At 66.2% G+C, this 24794-nt stretch overlaps 1 protein-coding gene across 1 annotated transcript; it reads left to right on the top strand.

The window, feature by feature from the left end:
* Positions 1-644: 644 nt before the first annotated feature.
* ARHGEF11 (Rho guanine nucleotide exchange factor 11) lies at positions 645-24794 on the top strand. Its single transcript, XM_086478314.1, has 41 exons — positions 645-676; positions 8538-8629; positions 9003-9101; positions 10377-10426; positions 10687-10744; positions 11237-11415; positions 11531-11602; positions 11792-11911; positions 12148-12202; positions 12282-12358; positions 12794-12931; positions 13114-13188; positions 13475-13576; positions 14020-14118; positions 14665-14707; positions 15124-15220; positions 15314-15436; positions 15730-15753; positions 16157-16301; positions 16556-16652; positions 17211-17240; positions 17615-17744; positions 17889-18068; positions 18486-18533; positions 19045-19232; positions 19341-19487; positions 19935-20014; positions 20202-20327; positions 20424-20541; positions 20916-21094; positions 21185-21260; positions 21499-21666; positions 21810-21897; positions 22015-22116; positions 22349-22437; positions 22534-22770; positions 22885-23154; positions 23585-23677; positions 24123-24337; positions 24474-24660; positions 24745-24794. The coding sequence occupies exons 1-41, from the start codon at positions 645-647 to the stop codon at positions 24792-24794; spliced, it is 4578 nt and encodes a 1525-aa protein (XP_086334440.1).

The following is a 24794-nucleotide window of genomic DNA, read 5'->3' as shown; positions in this document are numbered from 1 at the left end:
CACACCCCGGTGTCCCCATGGGTCCCCCCACATCCCCACTGTCCCCGCGGGTCCCCCACACTCAGGTATCCCCGTGGGTCCCCCCACCCTCACGCTCCCCCCATGGTCCCCCACACCCGCGTCTGCCCCCGGGTCCCCCCCCCATCCACGCTGTCCCCGAGGGTCCCCCACACCCGCGTCTCCCCCCTCTCCCCGCGGTGTGTGTGTGTGTGTCCCCCACCCCCGCCCCACGCCGGGTGGCCCCGCGGGTGGGTCCGTTCCCCCCCCCCCCCCGCCCCCCGCTCCACCGCCCGCCTCCCCCGCTCAGCCCCCGCCGGCGCTGCCCCCTCGGCGGCGGCGGCGGGGGCCGGGCGAGCCCGGGGATTGGGAGCGGGCGTAGGCCTCTCCCTCGGCCCGGCCCCCAGCGCCGCCGGGCGGGTCGGGGCGGGGGGGTGGGGGGGTGGCCGTGCCGCCGCCGCCGCCGCCGCCGCCGCGCCGCGCCGAGCCGAGCCGAGCCGAGCCGGGCTCAACGCCGGAGCCGGCGGGTCGGGCCCCGCCGCCGCCGAGGCCGCCGAGGCCGCCGCCGGGCACCGGGGATGGTGGCGGCCGGAGCGGGGCGGCGGCTCCCCGCGCCCTGACCGCCGAGGGGCCGCGGACGAGGCACCATGAGCGTGAGGCCTCCGCAGGCCCTCGACAGGTAGGTCGGGGGGACCGGGGAGGGCCGGGGGAGGGGGGGCGGCAGCTCACCGCGGCCTCCGGGCGGCTGTCAGCCGGGGGGAGCGGGCCGGGGCGGCGGGGGGACGCCCCCCACCCCACCCCCCCCTTCCCCGGCCTCCCTGCAGCAGAGGGGACCCACGGCGGTTTTGGGGTGAAAGTCTGTGGTTTTGGGGGGAGTGGGCAGGGCAGGCCGCGGCCTCTCCAGCTCTGGGGTGGGCTGGGGGGGTGTCTCGGCCCTCCCTGGTTCCCCCATCTCGCCCCTCCATCGCCCGGGGATGGTCCCGTGTGTCCCCCCCCCCCCACCCCGCGATGCTCAGACCAGGCTCATGGTGTGCGTGTGTGTGTGTGTCCCCCATAAAAACCCACCCTAAACCATCCCACGTCTGACCGGTGGGAAAATGTGGCTGAAATGAGAAATGGGGAAACACCCGGGGTCACTCCTGCACTGCTCAATATCTCTCCCCCGGCGCAGCGGGAGCGTTTTGCCCCCAAACAGCCTCAGTTTTAACACAGATTTTTTTCAGGTGGGCTTTTGGGGTGGGGGGCACACCCCCGGGGTGGATGTGGCATCTTGTCCTTGCCGGGGCTCAGTTCCTCGCAGGTAATTAAGCTAATTAAACCCCAGCGGGATGTGTTTGCCTTCTGCCCCGGGAATGGGGGCAAGCAGCCCGTGAGGGTCCCGCTCATCCCGCCCCCTCCCATCTCTGGACAGCGGGGTCCCAGGTAGGCAGCGCTGCCTGCGCCTTGCCCGCTCTGTGCCCGGGAAGATGGAGGTCGGTGCTCGTTGGGGAGCTGGAAGCGGGCACCTCGCTCCTCGGCAGCCGGCTCCGACCCCTCTTGGCATCCACGTCTGGGGTCCAAGCAGCCCGGCACGGCAGAGGGATGCGAGGCGGGGGAATAAGCCCCAGAAAACCCCCATTTGCTTTTGGGGTGAATTGAGGGATGAAGGTGGATTTTGATTGCCCTGCCTCAGGGTGAGGAGATTCCCCATGTCCCTGGCACGGCCAGGCTCGTGAGCTGGGACCCCGGGTCCAGGCGCGGGGGTGCGACAGCATCTCTTCCACGTGGGTCTCGCCCGTTCTTGCCACCGGCGTGGCTTTCTGCCAAAACCAAGGTTTTCTTTTTGCTCCCCGTGCCCCAGAAGAAGCCGATTCAGGGCTAAGGGGGCGGCCGTGGTGCCGCATCCGCTGGAGACATCCCTGGCCGGTGGCGTTGAAGATGCTCAACGTGGGCTCCCGGCTCACGCTGCTGCGCCGAAAGGCGGTTTGGCGCATTCGTTGGCGGGACAGGCGGCACATTTCCACCTCCTTCACCAACGAGCCCTTCGTGTGGCTTTCTCCTGGTTTCGGGGAAAGAGCGTGTGTGCGAGGAAGGGGCCGGTCCGGAGGGCAAAACCGCCCCGCCACGATTTCCCCCCTGTGTAACGCCTAATTCGCCGGAGAACCCAGCCGCAGGGCCAGCTCTGCCTGGTCACAGCCAGCCCCTCCGGGGCAGAAATTCAGGAGCTGCTGAATTTCGCTCCCATCCCAGGCGAGGACGCGGCAGGACCAAACCCCAGCGGCGTGTCGGAGCGGGGACGCACCGCGTGAGCCTCGCTGCCCGACTTCCCCACCTCGGGGAGCTGCGGGGCGTCATCTCCGGGCTTAAGGCTTCTCTCTGCTCTTTAAATAGCCGCGGTCTGCTCCGCTCTTTAAGGTCAGGCGCCTGAAGTGCCCTGGCCCAGCCGGGAGTCACTCGCGGCTGGGTGGCACAGCTCTTCAGCCACAAAAACGACCTGAAAATGGGTTAATGTGAGGACTTTCTCCCCCAAAACACCTCAGCGGCCCCTGCTGCCACCAAGCAAACAAGGTGGGCGCAGATGCTGTGGTCCCCGCAGCCCGTCGACGTCCAGGCCAGTAGGGCAGGCATCCAGAAGAGGCGGACCAGTGCGAACCAGTATAGATCTTCCTCCTCCAGTGTTAGGAGCCGTGCATCACCGGCAAGCGCCATCCGGCTGCGGGGATGTGGCTTCCCCGTGGGTTTGGCCGCCGCTCTCTGACCTCTTGCATCGCCACGGTTTTAACCACAGAAGGAGCCTCGCGGAGGCTGGAGGAAAGCGTTTCGGGAGCGGCCGTTCCCGAGCGGTACTGGTGGGAAGAGGTGCCCTCCTCCCCGCTGCGGGGTGCGCGGCTTTTATTTGGGAGGAAGGTCGGGGAGAAAAACGTCCCCCCGGGGTAGGTTGTTCCGTCTCTCGCTCGCTGCGACAGATCTCGCACCCCAAAAGCGCCGTCGGTGCCGGCCAAACCAGATCTGCCAGTCTGTGTTTTCCAGGAGACGAGTGGCACCGTTAATGATTACACCGCCCGGCGCGGGGAGAGCTCGGGAGCCATCCGGAGCCGCTCGCCGTCCTTCCCCGTCGTGCTGCGCGCTCCGGCAGCGTTCCCGGAAAAGCCGGGCCCTGCGCGGTGCGTGAACCGCTTCTTCCGTGGTGGTGGGAGATTCGGATCCCGGCTCTGCGTTCCCCGCCGGCCTCGCTCCGCGCTCCCGTGCCGTGCTTCTCCCGCGGGCGGGGAGCGGGAGGATGGCGCAGGCGCTTCTGAAACACGGTTTTGTGGGAGGAAAGGGCTTCGGGGGCACGGGGTTGCGGCGGGTCTGGCCTGACTTGGCCGCCGACACTGAGCGTTTCCGTAGCGGGGTGCGTGCGCCGGGCGCTTTGCAAACATCTCTGTAAGAGGTAGGGGCTCGCTCGCCCCGTCCTCGCCTCCTGCAGCCCCTCTGTGCTCTTCCTTGCTGCGCTCTGCCAGGCAGAGCGCTCCGGTCTCCGTCCCTTTTTGGGTCTAATCCTGCTCGGGAGCTCCCACGGCCGCCTCTGGGAGCAGAGCCGGGGTTGTTTAGGGTCTCCCTTCCGCGGCTGCCGTTTCGGGAGGGAGCGGTGCGGGAGGACCCCGGCCCCAGCGAGCCGAGCGGGCGTCGCGGCGGCGAAACCCAACGCGTTTTGCGTAACCGCCCGGCTGCCCGAAATCACAGCTGTCCCCGCGCTCAGCCTCCGTTCCTCCCCGTGGGGAATTGGCATTGCAAAAATTTGCAGCACACAGACAATTAGAAATGTGGGGAATGGAGTCTGCTGCGCCATTAAACCACCGGAGCTGCTGTGCTCGTCGTGTTAATTTATTTCCCCCCCCCCCCCCGCCCCGTTTAATTAAAAGTCTTAATTTAAACAAAGGTTTTGCAGAATCCCCTGTCTGCTGCCACAAAGTTGCTGGAGGAATCGGGGGATTTAAATTCAGTTTGCTGTGGTGTGTACGCGGGACTTTGCATCTGATTTGCAAAATGAAATTTGCTGCCAGCCGCCCTCTGAGGGCCGAGGCTTCGCGTTGCTTTTCTCCCTCGGATAAAAAAAAAAAAAAGCACAGAGCGAGAGAGCACGAAGGGAAAAGCTTTGCTGCATAAACCCCAGATGGATCCGGGATGACTCCAGCCGCGTGGATCGGCGGGCGGCCGGGCAGCAGCTGCAGGGTGGCTTGGCAGCCGCACGTAGCCTGCGTGCCGCGGGGACGCGCCGGATCTCGGCCGGCGACGGCGCTGCCCCGGCGGTGCCGAACCCCTGCGGTTGGCAGCGCGCTGGCCGTCCCGGCTCTGCTGGGAAGGACGAGCTGGGCCGCCGCCTGCAAACGCACCGGGGTCGGCACGGTGGGGCTGGAGGCCCCGGGCTCTTGCTCCAGCCCAAAGGCCCCCGGAGGGCGGCTCTCGCCCCGCGCTTCAAGTGGGCGATGACGCGCTTCGCCGGCTGGGAGTCGGCGACTGCTGTGCGCTCTCCTGCGGGAAAAGATGGGAAGAAAACCCGACCTCTCACCGTGAGCCGCGTCCGCAGGCGGCCGAAAACGTCGAGAAATTATTCCTCGCCCCTCCCCAGCCCTCGCCAGCCAGGTTTGAATCTGCCTCGCCGCGCGGGCTGAGGCGTGTCGTGACGAGCTTCCCCGAGGCGTCACCGCGCGGCGGCCCGTGGGTCGGCGGTGGAGCAGGAGCAGCGGGCGGCTCGGAGCCTCGACCCCGCAGCCGAAGCGGGGGGACGCGCAGCCCGTGCCCGGGGGGCTGCCGAGGGCCGTGGCCGGGAGAGGCGCACCCTCGGCCCGGCCGGCTTTCCGCGGCGCGGCTGGAGCGGCTCCAGCGAGAGGAGCGTCGGGGCTGGCGGCAGCCGGGCCAGCGCGTTTTCCCTCGGCCGTGCTGCGGGGAGGGGGAAGGGGAGGAAGCTGAATCATTTTTATTTTTTATTTTTTTTTTTTTTTTAGCTGAAATTCCTTCCTTCCTTCCTGTCCCCAGTATGCGAAACCGTCGGCGGGGCTGCGGCCTGGGAGAGCGGCCGGCGGCAGGGTTTGGCACGGGAGATGTCGGGTAATCCTGGTGCTGCCGGCAGCGCAGACCGTCTCGTCAGGCTGCGGTGGAAGCAGTGACTCAATTGCAAGAGGCACCAAGACGCTGATTTCCCTTTTCAAGTTGTGGGGTTTTCTTTTTTTTTTTTTAATTTTTCCATATATATTTCTATTTTTTTGCAACTTTTCCTGCTGATGGGCCGGCGCTGGCCCCCCTGCCTCCCCACTCCCTTCAAAAGGCAGCAGGTTTCCGAGCGCACCGGTGTGGGCTCCGGCTGTTGGCAAAAACGTTTTCTCTTCCCCAGAGCTGGGGTGACAGGGAGAAGCCGTTTGGAGATCTGGGAGGCGGGGAGGGGCGGGAAATCAAGCTCCCAGCCTCAGAGAGAGAGTTTTGCAAAGCTCCGGCTGGAGCCTGACCCGCTTTGAGGATTTGATCCTGTTCCTCTCTTAATCTCTTAATTGTGGCGTTTGCTCTGCGTGGGCTCCCGAGGTGGCGGCGCCGGTGCCGTGCTTTGCTCTTTAGAGGGCGCGACGGTTTGGTTTTCCTCCTTTTTCCCTTTTTTTTGCCTTGGCTGTGCCCACCTCCGCCTGGGTGTGTGCCTTTCGCTGGGGCACCCGGCGTGCCCTGCCCTCGTCCCCGCCGTGCTGCCCTCTCCCATCCCACCCCCGTTGCAGGCGGGCTGGGCCGAGCATCTTGGTTTGTGACAAGCAGATAGCTGCGATTTAACTGAAAATAGCCAAAATCAGGGAAAATAACCTCAAGAGCAGAAACCTTTGAGGGAAGCGCATAGGACGTGCCCGCCGGTGCCGTTTCGGAGACTGGGACTGGGCGAGTCAAGGGCAGTGGCAGGATTTGGGCGTCGCACAGGGGCTTTGGAGTTGCAGCTTTCAGGCAGGGCTGGGCTTTCGGGGCACCGAGAGGAGGTTCCCTGGCTGGGGTCAGGTCCGCATCGAGCTGGCAGCATTGGGTTTAAAATGGCATGTTTTGGCTCTCTGTAAGTCAATTAGGAAGGAGCTTATGCAAAGCCGAATTAAACCACTCTTAGACGGCAATAAGCCAGCGCTGGCCCGGCTCCTTCGAGCGGGATGGAAACAGGCTCCTGCCACGGGGTTGGCATCTCCCCGCGTGGGACTGGTGTCAGACTGGCGGCTCATGGCTGGGCTGGGGGCTCAGCCCCGCGCGGGTCTGGCACCGTTGGGCTCCGGGGAGCTTCCCCTAACGAAGAGGCTTTAACGACTGTCCGTCCTGCTGGGCGGCAGCGCCTTAAGTCCTGGCATCCGGGGCGATGCAGAACGAGGAGCCGATCCTTCCCTGGCCTGGATAAGCACCGGGTCTGACCTGCCCCGAGCACCCTCCGCCTGGCTGCCGGGTAATCCCGCGGGGTTAATCCTGCACCTTCGACCGCAACGGTGCCGGTCCCCATCCTGGATTGCCTCTGAAACAAGAGAGACTGGTCCCACCCCTGCCTCCAGCTCCTGGGGGAGCTGTTGGGGACGATTCAGCCGTGTCCTCCCTTCCGCAGCCCCTGCCCCAGCCTGCGACCGTGCCCGGGCTCCTTCGCGCCGAGGTCCTGGTGGATCCCTCACTTCGGCCAATGAGGGTTGTGATCGAGTAAATTAGAGGTTGTGGCGTAAGGGTTGTGCAGGTCGAGTCTGGATTAAGGTTGTCCGGGCAACTTCTGACCAGGTGTTTCCTGATGTTCATCTCCTGGAGCGGGAAAGGAGCCAGGGGAGCTCTTGCACCTCGGGAACCGGCTGTTGGGTTTATGCCGCTGTGTGCACCCCCCATGGGGTGGGTTTTGGGGATGCGGGGAGACCCTCTTGCTCAGCCCTGCTGCAAAGGGCTGGGAGCCTCGCCTCGCTTCGTGGTCCTGCAACGAAATCGGGGCTGCGGTCGCTGCGGACGTTATTTTAGGCAGGTGGAGGGGGGCGATGCTTGCCCAGGAGACACCCCTCTCGTGCCTCCCCAGTGCCCCCCTTCCCAAGGGATGATGCCTGGGGGGCAATTCCTCCCCTTCCCCATCGTCCAGAGGAGGGTGTGAAGCCAGGAGGATGGTTTGCACCAGCAGAGGTGAACCCTGCCCCAAGCCCGCCGGGTGCTGCGGGGCCGTGCCGGGCGCAGGGAGGTGTTTTAGGGTGCCGCCACCCTCCCCGAGGGGTGTAAGCGTGCTGCCGCTGTGCCCCGCGTCGCGCCTCTGCCTCTTGTTTGTCTCCTCTTTCCCCCCCGCCCCGCACCGCTGTCCTCCGGGTGTCCCTTGTGCCGCCTCTCGCCGCTGCCACCCCTGTCTCTGTCCTCCCCGGCACCCGACCGGGCAGCCAGAGGCAGCCCCCCCTGCCCGGGGAAGGGGGGTCAGGGACGGGGCTGCTCGTGCTCTCGTCCTGCACCCCCACTTCGCCGCAGCCTGCGGGGTGTAAGTCAGAGACCGGCTGCTCTTCCCGCCGGGAGCACCTTCATTTTCTCGCTCCTCCTGTGGCTTTCCGACCCCTCTGGCCCTGCCCCGATGTGGGGCAGAGCTGGGGCTGGTTTGGTTGGGAGGAGGAGAGACAGGACAGCGGAGCCGGGCTTTCGTCCCTGGGATGGCGTGGGATCACGGAGGGGCGCAGGGAAGGGGAGGCAGCGCTCCAGGGCCCTCGATGTGTGGATGGAGGCAGGTTTGGAGGCAGAGTCAGGCCCCCGAGGAGAGGTAAAGGCTGGGGGCTGCTCTGGCATGCCGGTCCCTCTGGCCACGGGTTGTAGGTCTCCTGCCTGCCGGCACCGTCTTGTTCAAGCAGTGTTTGCCACCCAGCCGTGGCTTCTCCGGACCCCCGTTAGCTGGAGAATGGCTGAAAAGAGCCGTGCAGACGAGCCCCCCTCCCTTCCTATGGGGCTCCCTCCAGCACAGCAGCGAGGGGCCGTGCTGTGCCCCTTTGATGCACAGAAAGCCCCAGCCCACGCGCCCCTCTGGCGCCCAGAGCCTTGCTGCAGGGCTGGCGAGGCTCAGCGAGAGGACAGGACCCATGGCCCTCTGTTTTCCTCTCACCCATCCTTCGCTGCTCCATGTCTCTCCTTCCGTCAGCCCCGTTGCAGCCTGGTAAGGACCTGCCGCCGCGCTCCGTCCTGGCTGCGCTGCGGGATGCAGCTCTCCCCGCGCCCGCTGCCGCCGCGGCTCTCCCCGAGCCCCGGGCAGTCCCCGCCGCTCTGCCTGGCCGGCCAACACAAGACCTTGGGGTCCTGGCCCTGAGCGGGGTCTCTTGGGGCGCTCCCCAGAGCCCTGGGGTGGTGAAGGAGCCTTTTCCCAAGGAGATTTGGGGACGGGCAACCGGAGGGATGGGCAGCACTGGCCCATGCTGGCTGCCGTCACCTTCCAGCTCCGTGCATTGGTTTTTCCTGAGCCCAAGAAGGAGCCGTGGCTGGGGGATGGCTCCGTCCGGCCATCCTTGGTCCCAGCCGTGGGCAAAGGATGGCCCCATCCAGCCACCACCCCCCCGCCCCCGACCTCTCCTCCTCCGCAGGTTAAGCAGCCTGTCTTCCCTGGGGGATTCGTCTTCAGAGCGGAGGTCTCCCGGGCACCACCGCCAGCCCTCTGACTCCTCCGAAACCACAGGTAGGTTTTCCTGCCTCTTCCTCCACTTCTCTTGCCCTTGGGGACGGCATTTCGCGCCCTCTCCACACAGGGAGCTTGGTGGCACATGGCCGCCTGCCTCGGTCCTTGGGGACAAGGCTCCCGTGCCCCTTCGCAGCACCCGAAGTCACCCGGCCAAGGCCGCACGTGCCTGGGGAGGGCAGGACCCTTCCTGCGGGGCCAGGGATGATGCTCCAGCTGCCCGCAGACAGGGGCTCTTCCCACCCTGCCCGTGCTCGCCGGGGCACCCTGTTTTCAGGTTTTTCTGAAAGCCGGAGGGGTGGGGGACCCCCACAAGCCAGGCTGGCACCCCAGGCTCGGAGCCTCACTGGTTCTCCCTCCTCTCCCTCCCCAGGTCTGGTCCAGCGCTGCGTCATCATCCAGAAGGACCAGCATGGCTTCGGCTTCACCGTCTGCGGGGACCGAGTCGTCCTGGTGCAGTCGGTGCGGCCAGGTGAGAGGGAGATGCCTCGGGGCCCCCCCTTCCCCCGCTCAAAGCCACATCCCTTGGGAGAAAACGCGGGAGAAAGGGGTTTTCCTTCCGAAGCATTGGGGTCTCGCTGCAACGTCGGCCAGGAGGGGCAGGACACGATTGCTGGGGGGGAAAAGCAGGTGGTTTTGGGGGGGGGGGGAGTATTTTGGGGAAGCTCCCGAAAACCGCCGCGCTTTCCTCGCTCCTCGTACACCCCGGGGAAGCTGCCGACGGTGGGTGGGTGGGGAATTCCCTTTTGTAGCCCTGGGTAAACACAGATTCAGCAGCTCGCTGCTCTTGGCGCTGTGCTGCAGGAGACGCTGCCGGTTTTGCTGTATAATGACTTTGCGGGGTGGCAGGGCTTGGAGCAGCAATTTAAATAGACAATGAGCTGCTTATTTTACAGCGGATGTTCCCACCTCCTCCCCCTTCCCCCCCTCTAGCCCGAAAGCCAGGAAAAATGAGAATATAGGGAAGGGAAAACGGTGGGAGTTTCAAGGGCAGGTTAGCGCTGGTGTGCGTCCCTCCTGCAGCCGGAGCTGCGTGGGGAGCCCCCCACCTCGGCCCCCTCACCCCGGGACTGGCTGGGGGGACAGGGCCGAGGTCCCCAGGTACAGGACAGCCCGGAGGCCTTTCCCCCCTCTCCCCGCTTGCTTCGTTTGCCAATAACGAGACCGTTAAAGCCGAAAGAATCTGAACAATCCGGCGTACTTTCCACTCTCGGAGCTCGCTGCCGTGTCTCAGGCCCTTGGCTTGGAGTTGAACCTAATGGAAACATTTTCCTCTTGGTTTTGGCTTTAGGAAAAGCGAATTTTTCATGTCTTCCAACCTTGGCAGCTTTGTTAAAGAGCAGGCAGGGGGAGAGGAGGCAGAGCCGCGCTGCTCTTCCTGGGCCCCGCTCCTGCCTTTGGATCCAGGCACGTGGTGGCTCTCTAGATGTGTCGGAGCCAGCGCGGATGGTGGGAAAACAGGTTGGGGCCTCCTCGTCCATCCTGAGACGGATGGAAAAGGCTGGGTTCTGGCTGGGGGAGCAGAGGGGGGCTTGTCTGGGTGAGCTGTGTTGCGTAAAGCACCCAAAGCTTCCTCACCGGCCTTGTCCCGTGGGAAATACGTGCCCGGTGCTCCCTGTGTCCCACCCTGGCAGGATGGACGGCACAGAATGTGCCAGGATGATCTGGGACTGGCGGGAGCGGAGCCCCTGGCTCTGCCTGCTGCCCCTCCGTCCCTCCTGACGCCTCTCTCCTCCCTGTGTCGCAGGGGGGGCGGCCATGAGAGCTGGGGTGCAGGAGGGGGACCGGATAGTCAAGGTGAGCATCCCCCTGCTGTCACCCCCCGCTGCTTTCTGCGCACGGGGCCGCGTGCCCCGCTCCCCGCCGCCGGCCTGTCTGACCTCCTCTCCCTCTCCCTCTCCCTCTCCCTCTCCCTCTCCCTCTCCCTCTCCCTCTCCCTCTCCCTCTCCCTCTCCCTCTCCCTCTCCCTCTCCCTCTCCCTCTCCCTCTCCCTCTCCCTCTCCCTCTCCCTCTCCCTCTCCCTCTCCCTCTCCCTCTCCCTCTCCTCTCTCTCCCAGGTGAACGGCACGATGGTGACCAACAGCTCTCACCTCGAAGTGGTGAAGTTGATCAAGTGTGAGTACGGCCCCGCAGCTGCGGTGGCTCCTTCTCGCCCCGGTCCCCGCCGGCCTGGGCTGCTGCGGGTGTGCAGGAGCCACCTTCCTATCGGACTGTTAGGGAGGTTGGTGGCAGCCAGCCCCCACCTCTTGCACCCCCAGGGTGACCACCTGCCCCGTAGCAGGGTCCTAAAGAGACAAATCAGTGTGTCCAGCCTTGGTCACGAGCCTTGCAGCGTGGAGAGGGGCACCTCCTTCATCCCCAACCCTGGGAGGATCCCCACCCAAGGGGAGGTCGGGGAAAAGATGGGAATATCTGTCTTGGTCCTTCCAGTGAGTGTTTGCAGGGTGGACCAGGGTAGGGCCCACCACGGCAGAGGTGGCCTCGCTGCTTACAGGGACAGGGACATGCCCACCCCGATGCCACGAGGCCCGACGGATGTTTTAGGTTGAGCGAGTGAAGAGGGGCGGCCTTTCTCACCCTCCCTTTCCCACTCCCGAATTTTTCCAGCCGGTGCCTACGTCGCTCTGACCCTCCTGGGCTCTCCCCCTCCCTCGGTGGGGCTCTCCAGTTCTCCGCAAGACGTGAACATGGCGGGGGCTCCCCGCCTCACCCCCGCCTGTCCCCCACCGCCTCCCCCACCGCCGCTCCCGCCGCCGCAGCGCATCACCGACCCCAAACCCCTGCAGGTAGCAAACCCGCGGGGCTCCCCCCCAGCCCTGCTCCGTGCCCCCACCCAGAGGCGCGGTGGGCAGGAGGGAGGCGACGCTCAGCCCGGCTCTTTCCGTCCATCCGAAACTGCAGGACCCCGAAGTCCAGAAGCACGCCACGCAGATCCTCCGGAACATGCTGCGGCAGGAGGAGGCAGAGCTGCAGGTACGGCGGCGGCGCGGCCCTCGGTGCTGCCCCGGTGCTGTCCTGGCTCCCCGGCCCTTGCGGTGACCTGCACGTGCGCTTCAGCCATCGTCCCCCCGAACCTGCTCAGCCCCGTTTCCTCGTGGGCGGCGGGACGGGGCTCGCGGGCTCGGGGCCGGTGTGAGCGTCTCCTCTCGTCTCTCCGCTCAGCGCTTCTACGAGGCGTACAGCCGGAACCCTGCCTCCGCCGTGGAGGAGCAGATCGAGGGAGCGCGCCGGCGGGTCAGCCAGCTGCAGCTTAAAATCCTCCAGGAGACTGGTGGCTCCATGGTACGGGAAATTCGTGGGGTTCCCCCCCCGGTTCAGGGGTCCTGCCGCCCTCCCGGCTCCCTCCGAGTCTGGCTGGACCCTCCCGAGGCGGTGGGCACAGCGGTGGAGACATCCCTGGTTTCCAAAACGTGCTGTGGTGGGAGCCGCTGTGGCTGGCCCGTCCCTGGCCCCGCGTCCGGGTGTCCCCACGTGCCGGGGAATGTCCTGCCGGTCCAACGTCCCTCCTCGCCTTGCAGGACTCGGGGCGGCTGGGCAGCGACTCCAGCTTGGCCGGTTTCAGGGTGATGGAAGGTGAGTTGTCCTGGTGGCTGATACCGTCCCCGTGTCCCCATCTCCTGAACACGCGGGTCAGTCTCTCCTCTGCTCCCAGGACGCCTCTCCCTGGACTCGCAGGACGGTGACAGCGGGTTGGAGTCCGGGACGGAGCGGTTCCCCTCCGTGAGCGAGGTGAGAGCGGGGTTACTGCGGCCGTGGGGAGCCCACCCCGGCTTCTGCTGGGCCCTGGGAGCGGGGAGAAAAGCCCCGGCGGAGGGGTCTGTGCCTCCTTAGGAGCCGAGGACCTGCTGTTGCAATCGCCGTTATTTATTTGAAGCCGAATTTCTTGTAATGCCGTCTTGGCTCTGAACTCCTTGGGCTTGTAATGCTTGGCCTGGCACGACTGCCCCAGGGTGAAGGGTACCCCGAAGTGTCTGCCTTGTGCCCCTAAAGATTTTCTGGTGGCCCTGGAGGGCTTTTGTGGTTTCCAAGATCCCTGGACCTGTCTCCTTTTACGGTCTCTGACCTGGAAACGGCTCTTGAGACGGCCCCGAGCGCCTCTGCCGGGTGGGTGGGCGGCGGCGGCAGCCCCCGGCGTGGAGCCTGGCTGTCCCCCTGCCCCACCAGGTCTCCCTGAACCGCAACTCCGTCCTCTCCGACCACGGCCTGGACAGCCCACGAACCTCCCCGGTCATCACCGCCCGCCTCTTCCAGCACCATCGCCGGCAGGGCTCCGACACCCCCTTCGCCCCCGCTGCCGAGCAGGTGGGCTGGGGCCGGGTGGGGGGTCCTGCTGCCCGGCTGGGGTGTCTGGTGGGGGCTCGACCCGGTCAGGCGTGGTCCGAGCCTCCCTCGGGAGCTGGCGGGGTGGGTGCTGCAGGGAGGGCGAAGGTGTGTCCCCCCTGAGCCGGGGCCTGGCTCCTAACTCCGTCCCCGCTCCCTGGCAGGGCTTAGACCGGACGGGACGACCCCTCATCATCGGGCCGGAGGAGGATTACGACCCGGGGTATTTCAATAATGAGGTAATGGTGTCCAAGGTGTTCTTGGCTTTCGTCCCCTCTCCTTAGGGGACAGGGTTGTCCCACATGGGTCCCGTTGTGCCCCCCCCCCATGCCCTGGCACATGGTGGCATTTAGAAATCCTCCCAGGGGACGTCCAGGGACGGGGGAGGCAAGTGGCCGGTTTGGGTGAGGAAGGGGGTGCGGGAGCTGGAGGTTTACCCTGAGCTGTGGGACAGGGCTGATGCGAGGGAGTTAATTCCTTTCCTTCCCAACGGGCTCCTTCTCCCCTGGTCCCTTTTCTGCGCAGTGTGACTCCCTCTTCCAGGACCTGGGCAAGCTGAAATCCCGGCCGGCGCATCTGGGGGTCTTCCTGCGCTACATCTTCTCCCAGGCAGATCCCAGCCCCCTGGTAAGGGACCCACCGGTGTCACCGGGCGCCAAGCGGGGCAGGGCAGGGGGAGGGAGGCAGGCGGGGCAGCGTGTTCGGCGCCGTCCCCCCCGTCCGGCTGAGCGCGGGGCGGTGCTGGTTTGCCGAGCCCATCCTCGACGCTCTGGGTTGCCCTGCTGCCGGAGGCGAAGGCAGCTGCCTGCACTCCAGCTTGCCTGCTGCAGGCAGCTGCCAGGCTGTGGTTCCCACAGCTGTGTGTGCGCAGGAGAGGGAAGCACAGCGTAGGGTTACACTTCCTCCCCTTCCTCCCAGGCGTGGCACGGTGGGGTGCTGCCCTCCCCAAATCCCAGCGGTCGTTTCCTGTTTCATGGCCCTACGGGCGCCGCTTCACTGCGCCTTTCAGCCCCCTGCTCCTGCACCTTCCTCCTCCTCCGCTGCCCACCTTCCCTCTCCCTTCTTTGCAGCTCTTCTACTTGTGCACCGACGTCTGCCAGCAGACGGCCGCGAAGGATTCCCGGGTCTTGGGGAAGGACATCTGGAACATCTTCTTGGACAGGAACGCGGTAAGGGCAGGACTCGGCTCCGAGCCTGCGCAGAAATCCTCGTCGCTGCACGGGATCAGCTGGAAAACCAGCGTTGGGTGTCACGGCCCCTGCGTGGAGATGCTTTTCTTTATGGTGGCTTTGCCCCTGGCGTTGCTTTATTGCTGCGGGTTCCTCCACATCGGTGCGAGCGGTTGCGTAAGGCACCGGCCCACGCGTTGCACAACTCCAGCTGCCCCGGTGCCTGGCAGCCCGGCGCAGGCGGGAGGGGAGGGTCCCGGCAGCGAGGACGGGGCTCCGGGCGCTCCCGGGACGCGGCGCGGGGTCCCGTTGTGCTGCTCCGGAGGGGGGTTGCTGGGATGAGTGCTGGTGTGTGAGATCCCCAGCTCTCGCCTCTCTGGCTGCAGAAATTGCCCCAGGGTGATGGTGCAGGAGCGCGGGGCACCCTCTCCCCGCTGGCTTGAGCGTGGCTGTGGCGTGTGCGCCGTATCCCCGGCTCCTTCCAGCCCTGCTGGGGGAAGGTGAGCGGGTGCTGAGCTGCTCTTCTGTTCCGCTTTCCCTCCCCAGCCTCTCCGAGTGAAAGTGTCTGAGCAGCTCCTGGCTGAGATCGGTGAGTGAGGGGCTCCCAGGTCGTGTGCCGCGGCCCGGGGCCTGCTGCAGCACCCGCGGCGCTGGCACCTTCACCCTGGGCAAGGGCTGCCAAAGCGGGATCCCACAGGATTTCTGCAGGACTCTGCCTGTTGCCCTCTTAGAGGGCCGAGGTTTGGGACTGGGGCTCCTGAGCCCTTCCCCAGCTCTGTCCCGGGGGGTCTTGTTATGGGCAGGTGTCTCAGCCTGGGTGTGCAAAGTGGGAGAGAGGCTGTCCCAGGCTGGAAGCCAGCTAGCCAGGGGGCTGCGCTGTGGCAGGGGGAGGCTTTGTCGTCTCCCTGCCTGCCCAGCTCTGCCCAAGGGCCTGTGGCTGCCAGAAGACCCCTCGTGCCCTTCCTTGCGCGGTTGGTGACACCGACTCTCCTCTCCCATCCCCAGAGACGCGCCTGCGGAATGGGGACGACGTCCGAGCCGCCCTCTTCGAAGCTCAGGAGATGGTGATGCCCGAGATCCAGGAGCAGATCCAGGACTACAGGTAGCGCTCGGGCGCCCCGCAAAGCTCGATGGGCTCCTGCCCCCGCGGGTGGCCGGTGCCTGGGCTGGTGGCCCTGACCTGGGTCCTCCGCAGAACAAAGCGCACCATGGGCCTGGGGAGTCTGTACGGGGAGAACGACCTCTTAGACCTGGACGGGGACCCCCAGAAGGAGCGGCAAGTGGCCGAGAAGCAGCTGGCCCAGCTGGGCGACATACTGTGAGTGCTGGGCTGCCGTGGAGGCTCCCTGCCCTGCCCGCGGGGGAGCGCCTCTCTGCCTGGATTGGGGACGAGGGCGTGGGGAAGGGGATCGGACACAGGCTTAGCTCTGCTCCTTGACCCTGCTTGATCCACACGTTTGCCATCGGAGGCGGGAAGGAGTTTGGAGCAGGCGCTGGGTGCGGTGAGGGGTGGGGGGCACGGTGGGAGCTGCGAGCGCCCTGCCGGGGGGCTGAGTAGAGGAGCCTGTTCCAAAGAAGCTCATTTATCCCTCCCCATCTCTCTCACTCCAGGTCAAAATATGAAGAGGACAGGAGGTGAGTGGCCCTGGGGCACAGGGAGGGCGTGTCCAGGTGCGACTGCCTTGCAGTTGTTGGCTGAGGAGGCAAAAGGAGAGGAGCTCCTTCCCGTGCTGGCCTCCGGCACCTCCTCCCTGTGCCAGCCGTAGCCCCGTGGGCTCTCAGGCTGGCCCTGGGAAGGCTGAACGCTGACCTCGGGGTCCTGGTGCACCAGGTGCAGCCCCCTGCCATCCCCTGCCGCCCCAGCTCGCCCTCTTGAACTGCCTCTTGCCTTTCCTCCCTTCTCCCTTGTCCCCACCTGGGCATTGTCTCCTGGCTGGGGGCGGGACGGACCCTCTCTCCCCCTCAGGAGCCCCATGGAATGTCCCGCCTTGTCTCCCCTGGTGCTGGAGCTCCAGCCTCCCGCTTTCCTCTCTTCCAGCTCCCCCATGGCCTTTGCCCTCAGCACGTATATGAACCACACAGGCATCCGCAGCCGGGAGCCCCGGGTGGCCGGCACCGGCGAGAAGGCCCAGTCCCTCCCGGACAGGGACAAGTGGCTGCCCTTCTTCCCCAAGACCAAGAAGGTGGGTGGCTTGCTGGCGGCCTCTTCTCTGCCCCAGGGCTGGGCTCTTGCTGCTGGGTCTTTTGAGGTCACCCAGGGTGGGGTTCTCCAGAGATTTCCATCTCCCCCCTCAGGCCTTGGAGAGCCACGTAGCGCCAGGGCAGAGCCGGATTGCGGCCCCATCCCTTCCCCGATGGCTCATGCCGGCACGTTGAAGGTTGGGGTCCCCCTCGGGGCCCGCGTGGTGACGTGTGTGTTTGTCGGGTGTCCCAACAGAGCAGCAGCACGAAGAAGGACAAGGATGCCATGGAAGATAAGAAGCGCAACCCTATCCTCAAGTATATTGGGAAGCCCAAAATCTCCTCCCAGAGCAGTGAGTATCGGGGCCTTCTGGGGTGCTGTACCCCTAGCCTCCCTGCTGCCTGGATGAGATCTGCAGCCGTCTGCGTGCCCGGGGCCGTCGGGTGGCCGTTGGCACCAGTGGGACTCCCCTTCACCCAGCAGCGGGCGCTTCACGTCAGGCGCCCTCCGCTCTCCTCCAGCCACTCGTGGGAAACCTGTGGGCTCAACCGTCCGTGCTCCCGCGCGGCTTGGAGGGGAGCGGGGAGGGAGCAGAGCTGAGCTCTCCCCCCGGATTGGAGTCATGTGTCCCATTCTGCAGGTGTACGGGCTGCTCGCCCTGTCCTGAAAGTGCCACAGCCCCTCAGGGGGCTGGGGTGGTGGAGAGCAAGGCGTGTACACCTGTGTCTCTGTGTGTGTACATGTGTGTGTGTGTACATGTGTGTGTACACGTGTGTGTGCCCGTGTTCATCTTCCTCCCCTTCCGCTTTGAGTTCTCATCCCGTTCACTCACACGTTCCCTCTTGGCCTCCTTTGTTGCTGAATTTGTTGCAGGATTGAGTTGACATCTCATTTTTGTTTTTCCTTTCAGCATTTCATGTCCCTTTGTCCCCTGTGGAAGGTAAAAGGCCTCTTCTTTTTGTTTGCCATTCACCTCATGCGCTCAGTTTTATTTTGTGCCCCTGAACTACCCCAGCGTTGGCGCGCCGGGTGTTGGGGTGGGCTCAGGTGGGTGCCGCGGGGGCCGGGAGGAGGGCTGCCCGCAGCGGCCGGCCGTTCTGCCCCGTGCTCGGGCACCCCAGGCGCCTGCTCAGCACCTCTCCGCGAGGAGGCTGGCGGAGAAGCCCCCTGGGAGAGCGGTCGCGGTGCCAGCGGCACCTTCGCCTCCGCAGCCCGAGCTGGATGGGGCTCCGCGGTGCCGCAGGGTGGGCGGCAGCACCGGCATCTCCGGCCCAGCCCGGTCTCACTGGGGCTGCCCCCTTGCTTTCGCCCCAGCAGTCAAACCCGGCAATGTGAGGAACATTATCCAGCACTTTGAGAACAACCAGCATTACGAGAGCCAGGAGCCCGGCACCCAGCGTCTCTCCACCGGCAGCTTCCCCGAGGACCTGCTGGAGTCAGACAGGTAGGGCAGGGAGATTCCTGGAGGGCAGCCCGTGCTCTCAAGGGGTCCCACCGCAGGGACCCCTTGGTGGGTTTGCGTGCGTGGAGACATCCCTGCCCGTCCCACCGGGCTCAGGCTGTTCTCGGCTTTGTCTCCCTGCTGCAGCTCCCGTGCCGAGGTCAAGCTGGGCCGCTCGGAGAGCTTGAAAGGCCGGGAGGAGATGAAGAAATCCCGGAAAGCAGAAAACGTACCTCGGTCCCGTAGCGATGTGGACATGGATGCCGCAGCTGAGGCCACGAGGCTTCACCAGTCGGCGTCGTCTTCTGCTTCCAGCCTGTCCACAAGGTGGGAGACGCCATCCCAGGGAGGACCTGGCTTCTCCTGGCCTCGTTTGGCTTCAGGGGGGAGCTGGGATGGCCGGGGGTCTGAAAGCTGAACCCCGTGGGCTGAAACACCTGGCTCCTGGGAGAGCTTTTGCTAAGCCTGTGGGTCAAGGCTAAGCCTCAGCCCCAGGTGGCCCTGGCCCGGCAGCACCCAGCTGCCTGCAGAGCCTCCTGGCCGACCTTTGCCAGGGGAAGAGAGTGAAAATTGGGCTTTAATCTCCATTTGTGCCCCAAAGCCCCCTCGCAGCCGGTAGCGCCAGACCCACGTCTGGAGGGGCTTGCAGAAGCGCTGCTGGGTGCTGCCCCACAGGGTGCCGCGGTGGGGGGAGAGGGGCCAGGATGTCAGGACGCGAGGGTGACTCTCCCATCCGTCCCCCAGGTCGCTGGAAAATCCCACCCCTCCGTACACGCCAAAGATGGGCCGCAGGTGAGTGGCCCAGCCTCGGTCTCTGCCGTCTCTACCGCGCCGCCCCGAGCCGGCTGGGGTCCTTGGGGCCAGTTTTCCTTCAGAGCAGGAGGGTCACTGTAGGGGTGTGCTGGGGCTGTGCCCCTGCTGTTGGGGGTCAGAGGGGCTCCAGCGGTGCCTTCCCAGCTTTTCCCTCCCCGTAAGCGAGCCTCGACAGAGCACAAGGGGAGGCGATGCCCAGGGCTGCCCCGGGAGGGAGTCCCCCGTTAGGTTCTCCATCCTCCTGGGGCGAGGGGGCACCTCTGTTCCCTTGTGTCTCACGCAGGAGCTTAAAGGACCTATATAGATGTCTGCTGGGGGACCTAGTCTTTAGCTCAAGAGTCAGAGGCTTGTACTTCTTGTGCTGAAGGCCCCGGGTTCAAGCCGAAATAGGGCCCAGGTAGATATTGGCTGTACTGGGAGCGCTGCGGGGTGGGCTGGCTGGATGCGGGTGGCTGCAGAGTACTCCCACCGCCACCTTTCACCCTCCCAGGAGCATCGAGTCGCCCAACTTGGGTTTCGGCGTGGACCCCTTCCTGCCTCATCTCCTGGAGGACGAGCAAGGCCAGCTCTCCGACCTGGAGCCCGAGCTGGACTCCCAGAACTGGCAGCACACGGTCAGCCGGGAGCTGGTGGCCAACCTGCCCCAGAAGGAGATCGACCGGCAGGAGGTGATCAACGGTGAGGAGGCAGGGGGCATCCCAGGGACGCGAGGGACCCCCCCGGCAGCGCACCCCGGCACCGCGGGGCTCTCCTGGGCGCTTCTCCACCCCCGTGCCTTTCGCGCAGAGCTCTTTGCCACCGAAGGCTCTCACCTCCGCATCCTCCGAGTTCTCGACCTCCTCTTTTACCAGCGGATGAAGAAGGAGAGCCTGCTGTCCCGGGAGGAGCTGGTGCTCCTCTTCCCCAACCTCCCTGACCTGATAGAAATCCACAGTAAGCCTCTTCCCGCTCGGATCCTGCTTTCCCCTGGAAACAATCCCCTGCAGTGGGAGCAGAGGGTGCCCAGGGCTCTGGCGTGGTCACCCACCGTCGGGACCAGCCCTGCTGGCAGCGTCGTGCCATCTCGCCGCTCCGGCCTCTCCTGGGAGCGATCCAGGGCTCCTTTTTTTCCGGGCTCTGCCGGTGTGCCCGTGTCTGGGAGGCCTGGGGCGTGCCCGGCCCTTGGCGTAGCGTGCTTTTGGGACCTGCTTCTGCTGTCACACTCCTGGACACGCTGCGTCCGTGACGGCAGCCATCGAAGCCCATTCGGCTCTCGGCCCCTCCTGCCTGCGCCCACGCGGGGGAGCCGCCAGGGACCCTCTGGCACCTTGCGCTGGTGGTGGGTGGCCCCGGCGCCCCCTTCACGCGAGTCCCGTCTGTCTCTCTCGCGTCCTCATTCAGATTCTCTCTCCGAATCCATGAAGAAGCTCCGGGAAGAAGGACCAATCATCAAAGAAATTGGGGATCTGATGCTGTCTCGGGTAAGGGGGGACCAAGGGTGGTAGATATCTTGTCCTCCAGCGTGGAGGGGTTGACATCTTCAAGAGGAGGTGGAGGTGACCCCACTGCCACGCCGTCCTCTGGCCGCTCAGAGCGGACGAGCTCGGGGACACTCAGGGTCAAGCCTGGGGGGTGCCTGAGCCCAGTTCTCCCCTGCATCCCTCCCAGTTTGACGGCCTGGCCAAAGAGGAAATCCAGCAGGTCGCTGCTGACTTCTGCTCTTACCAATCCATTGCCCTAGAGCTGATCAAAACCAAGCAGCGCAAGGAGACCCGTTTCCAGATCTTCATGCAGGTTGGTCCCTCTCCTGGGCCGTTCCTCGCCCCGGTGCTCCCCTGGGCTTCCCCCCGATCCCACCTTGGGGCTTTCACCCTCTTCCCTCCGCCCCAGGAAGCAGAAAGCAATCCGCAGTGCCGGCGCCTGCAGCTCAAAGACTTGATCATCTCCGAAATGCAGCGTCTGACCAAGTACCCGCTGCTGCTGGAGAACATCATCAAGCACACCGAGGGTAGGGGCTAGAGGGGGACACTGCGGGGGGCGGGGGGGCTTGTCCCCAGGGTCGCTCGGCTGCGTGCTCCTGTCGCCAGCACGTCCTTTGGCTGGCAGGAGGCGACGGCTTTCTGCCGTGGTGGGGCTTGTGCCTCTCTCGTGCCATCCAGAGCAAAGTCCCAGGGCGGTGGGGAGGACTCGCCGCCTTTCCAGCAGAAAGAGCTGGGCCAGGGGAGTCCTGGGGGTGGGAAAATCCCCGTCCTGTCAGCTGGGAGCTCTGGGCCGGCGGCGTTTTGTGCCCGGGATGCGGTTGGGAGCCTGTCGCAGCGGGACAGGGACAGCCCCGTCTCCTCCGGGTGCTGCTGCCCGACTCTCACCCCTCTGCCGTCCCAGCGGGCACCTCGGAGCACGACAAGCTGTGCCGAGCCCGGGACCAGTGCCGGGACATCCTCAAGTACGTGAACGAGGCGGTGAAGCGAGCGGAGAACCGGCACCGGCTGGAAGGCTACCAGAAACGCCTGGATGCCACCTCGCTGGAGAGGACCAGCAACCCCCTGGCTGCTGAGTTCAAGGTAGCCCCAGCTCCCGGGCAGCGGCGGGGGGCTGCTGGGGGGGGGTGCCCGGCCCCTGCCCGTGCTCACCACCGCCCCGGCGTCCCGCAGAGCCTGGACCTCACCTCCCGGCGCATGATCCACGAAGGGCCGCTCACCTGGCGCATCAGCAAGGACAAGACTGTGGGTACGGACCTTCCCCAACACCTGGTACTGGGAGCACTGGGAGACCTCCCCCTGCATCCTCAGCGTCCCCCAGGACACGGGCGTTGTACCCACAGCCCCAGTGACACTACAGGGACCCCCCTTAGACCCCCCTTTGCCACATCCACGGGGCCATCGTCCCTTCTGGCTGCAAGGAGGGGGGTTCCACCCGGCTCGCAGCACCGGCTGAGCCTCCGCTCTCGTCTCCTCTCCCACCCCAGACCTGCACGTGCTGCTCCTCGAGGACCTCCTGGTGCTGCTGCAGAAGCAGGACGAGAAATTGGTGCTCAAGTGCCACAGCAAGACGGCGCTGGGCTCTTCGGACAACAAGCAGACCTTCAGCCCCGTCCTCAAGCTCAACTCGGTGCTCATCCGCTCCGTGGCCACAGGTGAGGAGACGGGCCAGGGAGAAGCCACGGGGGCCGGCAACGAGGACGGCCGTGTCCCACGGCGGCCGTGCTGGTGACAGCCGGGCCGGCGGGCTGGGTGAAAGCCCTCGCCGTGCGCTGACCTTCCTCGTCGCTCGGCGCAGATAAGCGAGCCCTCTTCATCATCTGCACGTCGGAGCTGGGACCCCAAATCTACGAGCTGGTGGCGCTGACGTCCTCCGAGAAAAACACGTAAGGCGCGGCGGGACGGGGCCCGGCAGCGACGGGCGGTGCCTGCCCAGGGCAGGGGGCTTCTTGGCGGGGCAGCAGCCCCCGCGGGGAGCTGACGAGGGGCTCTCGGCCGGGCAGGTGGATGGAGCTGCTGGAGGAAGCGGTGCAGAGCGCCACGAGGAACGCCACCTTCCCCCCCAAGCGCCGGACGCCGGAGCCCACCCGCGCAGCACCCTCTGGGTGAGCAGCTCGGCTGGGAGCCCAGTCCTGCGTTGGGGGGGCGCCGAGGGGCGAGGCCAGCAGGCTGCTGGTCTCTCTGGAGGGCGGTTGGGATGGGGACAGGGGTTCTCCCTGGTCGCTGGGGACCTGGGGGTGGCTGCCAGCGTGCCTGGCACCTCGTGGGGGGCTTCGGCAGCGTCCGCCCTGGGGTTGGTGCTGCCGCTGGCCTCATGCCCCTTCTCTGTCCTCGCAGCCTGGTGTTACCAGACCCCGACGTCTCCCCAATCCTGTCCCGAGGCACCAGCTGTGGCGCAGAGGCGGAGGCAGAGGATTCCTCCTCCGGTGAGCTCCCCCGGCCCTGCCTGCCGCTCGCTGCCTGCGCCCTGCCCGTCTCTCAGGGACAGGACGTAGGGCTGAGCTCTCCCCTTCTCCCCGCAGCGGACGATAATCCCACCGCGCTCCTGAGCAGGGAGAAACCCCCAGCGCTGCTGGAGGAGCCGGTGAGCAGCGAGGTGGAGGAAGGGGAGGAAGAGCTGCCCGAAGCCCCCCTCCCCACGGAGGCCGAGGTGGAGGAAGCTCACGCCCTGCCGGCCGAGCGGCCGGGGCTCCCCACGCGCCTGCCGCTCCTGGGGCCCGTCGGCGCGGAGGGGTTGGCTGAGGCGGCGCTGGAGGATGGTGAGTGCCGCGGGGGGCTCCGGCGGGGAGGTCCCCCCCGCGATGCCAACCTCTCCCCGGGGGAGCTGAAGCCCAAAACCGCCTCTTCCCTCCCTCCTCGACGCCCCATCACAGTGGAGAACCTGCGGCTCCTGATCCAACGGAGGCTCCTGCCCTGCCGGGAAGCGGAGCCCGAGGACGACTTGACGCCCACGCCGTCGGTCATCGGGGGTGCCGGCCAGGCCTGGGACTCGGTGCTCTCCAGCCAGGATTCGGCCTCCCAGGAGGTGCTGGCAGAGCCCCCGAGCGCCACCGAGGACACGAAGCCCCGGTTGAGCCAGGAAGAGATGGATGAGACGGGTCCGGCTGCCGAGGAGCCGAGCAGCTACAAAGTCGTCCGAAAAGGTAGAGGGGTGACGGCGAGGGTCCTCGGCTGGGCAGGGTGGGGGGGCAAGCGCTGGGGACCCCTCTCCTCTCCCTGACCTGCCCCTCGCTGGGATTCAGGGGTCTCGCTCCCTGCTTGTCTGCATGAGCTTTGCTGGGTTGGAGCTGGGGGCTTGCACGGGGCGGTGAGGGGTGCGGGTGAACCCTCCCCCTGTTATGTGCACCGCAGGGGTGCAGGGGCTCTGATGGGTGCTGGTGATGGGGTGCTGATGGATGCAGGTATTGGGGTGCTGGTGGTGGGCTGCTGGTGGTGGTGGGCTGCTGGTGGATGCTGGTGCTGATGGATGCTGGTATTGGGGTGCTGGTAGTGGGTGCTGGTGATGGGGTGCCGGTGGCGGGGCCTGCTCACCCCTTCCCTCTCCCTCCCCCCCTCTCTTTTTGGGGTGCACAGCCCAGGCAGAGGGTGCTAAGAAGGCCACGCCCTCGCCAGGCAGCAGCCAATCAGAAACTGAGCTGCAGGAAGGAGGCGGAGCTAATGTAGATGGTAAAGAGACCCCCACCCACCCCACCCCCGTTCCCTCCCCAGACCTGGCAGGGTGTCCCCGTGTCCCCAGGAGGGGCAGGGCCCCCCTTTCCCAAGGAAGGGGGTGCCCTCCTGTCCCTTGAGGGGAGCCGTGTCCTCTAAGGGGACGTGTGTCCCTGGCAGGGGGGGGTCAATGCCACTTGGGAGACCCCTGTCCCTGTGGCTGGGGGCGGGGAACCATGTCCCTGAGGGCTGTCCCCGTGGCAGAGGACACCCGGTGCCACCGCAGGACCCAGCTGGAAACGGGTCTGTGGCCGGATCCTGCCCCAGAGGGGCTCAACCTGCTGCCCCCTGCGTGGGGGCGGGCGGGGGCAGGACTTTGGGCAGCAAACCCCCCCCGAGGGGGGCCACCAACACCCACCCGAGCAGGTCCCTGCCCCGCTAACGCTGCTCCTCCCTTCTTCAGGTAACTACTTCTACGTCAGCATGCCCGCGGGACCCCCCCAGCCCACGGCCCCGGACCCCGCGCCACCCCCCAGCCCCCCGCGGGGCTCCCCGCAGGAGGCACCCACCCGTCCCAGCCCCGCCGAGGGGTCCCCGGACCCCCCAGCTCTCCCCCGTGACATGGACCTCATCTTCCGCACCATCGAGCAGCTGACGCTGAAGCTCAACCGGCTGAAAGTGAGCCCCCCAACCTGGGGAAAACCGGGGTGGGGTCCCATCAGGGTGTCAGGGAGGGTGGGGGGGACATGGGCCTCGACCCCAAACCTGCGCCCACCCCTCTGACCTGTCACCCTTTCTCCCGGGCACCCTCCAGGCTGTTGAAACAGCCCACCGGGAGCTGCTGCGGTCCCTGGGGCGCAGCTCCTCGGCCGACGCCACCCCCTTGGGGGGCTCAGCCCCAGAGACAGACGGGTGGTCCCAGCGGCCCCCCAGCCCCGACGGTGACAGCCCCTTGTCCCGCGCCCTCCGGAGCCTGCAGGGCCCTGCCACCAACTCCCCAGGTAAGACCCACCGCCACGCTGGGCTCGTCCCCCTCTCCCCCTGTCCCCTTGTCCCCCTCACCCCCTTCTCCCCGTCTCTTCCAGGCTCTAGAGCCCCCCTCGCCGAGGACCCCGCTCGCGATGCCGGCCTTTAG

Source organism: Leptosomus discolor, chromosome 26 (assembly GCF_034619465.1).
Source record: "Leptosomus discolor isolate bLepDis1 chromosome 26, bLepDis1.hap2, whole genome shotgun sequence".
Taxonomy (NCBI): domain Eukaryota; kingdom Metazoa; phylum Chordata; class Aves; order Leptosomiformes; family Leptosomidae; genus Leptosomus; species Leptosomus discolor.
This window is presented reverse-complemented; position numbering and strand designations above follow the sequence as displayed.

What these genes read in the sequence shown, in the direction of transcription:
- ARHGEF11 (XM_086478314.1), top strand. Translation starts at nt 645, where the DNA reads ATGAGCGTGAGGCCTCCGCAGGCCCTCGACAG. An exon ending in CGGGGTATTTCAATAATGAG is followed by an intron (nt 13,189 to 13,474) that starts GTAATGGTGTCC and finishes TTTTCTGCGCAG; the next exon opens with TGTGACTCCCTCTTCCAGGA. An exon ending in GCTTCCAGCCTGTCCACAAG is followed by an intron (nt 18,069 to 18,485) that starts GTGGGAGACGCC and finishes TCCGTCCCCCAG; the next exon opens with GTCGCTGGAAAATCCCACCC.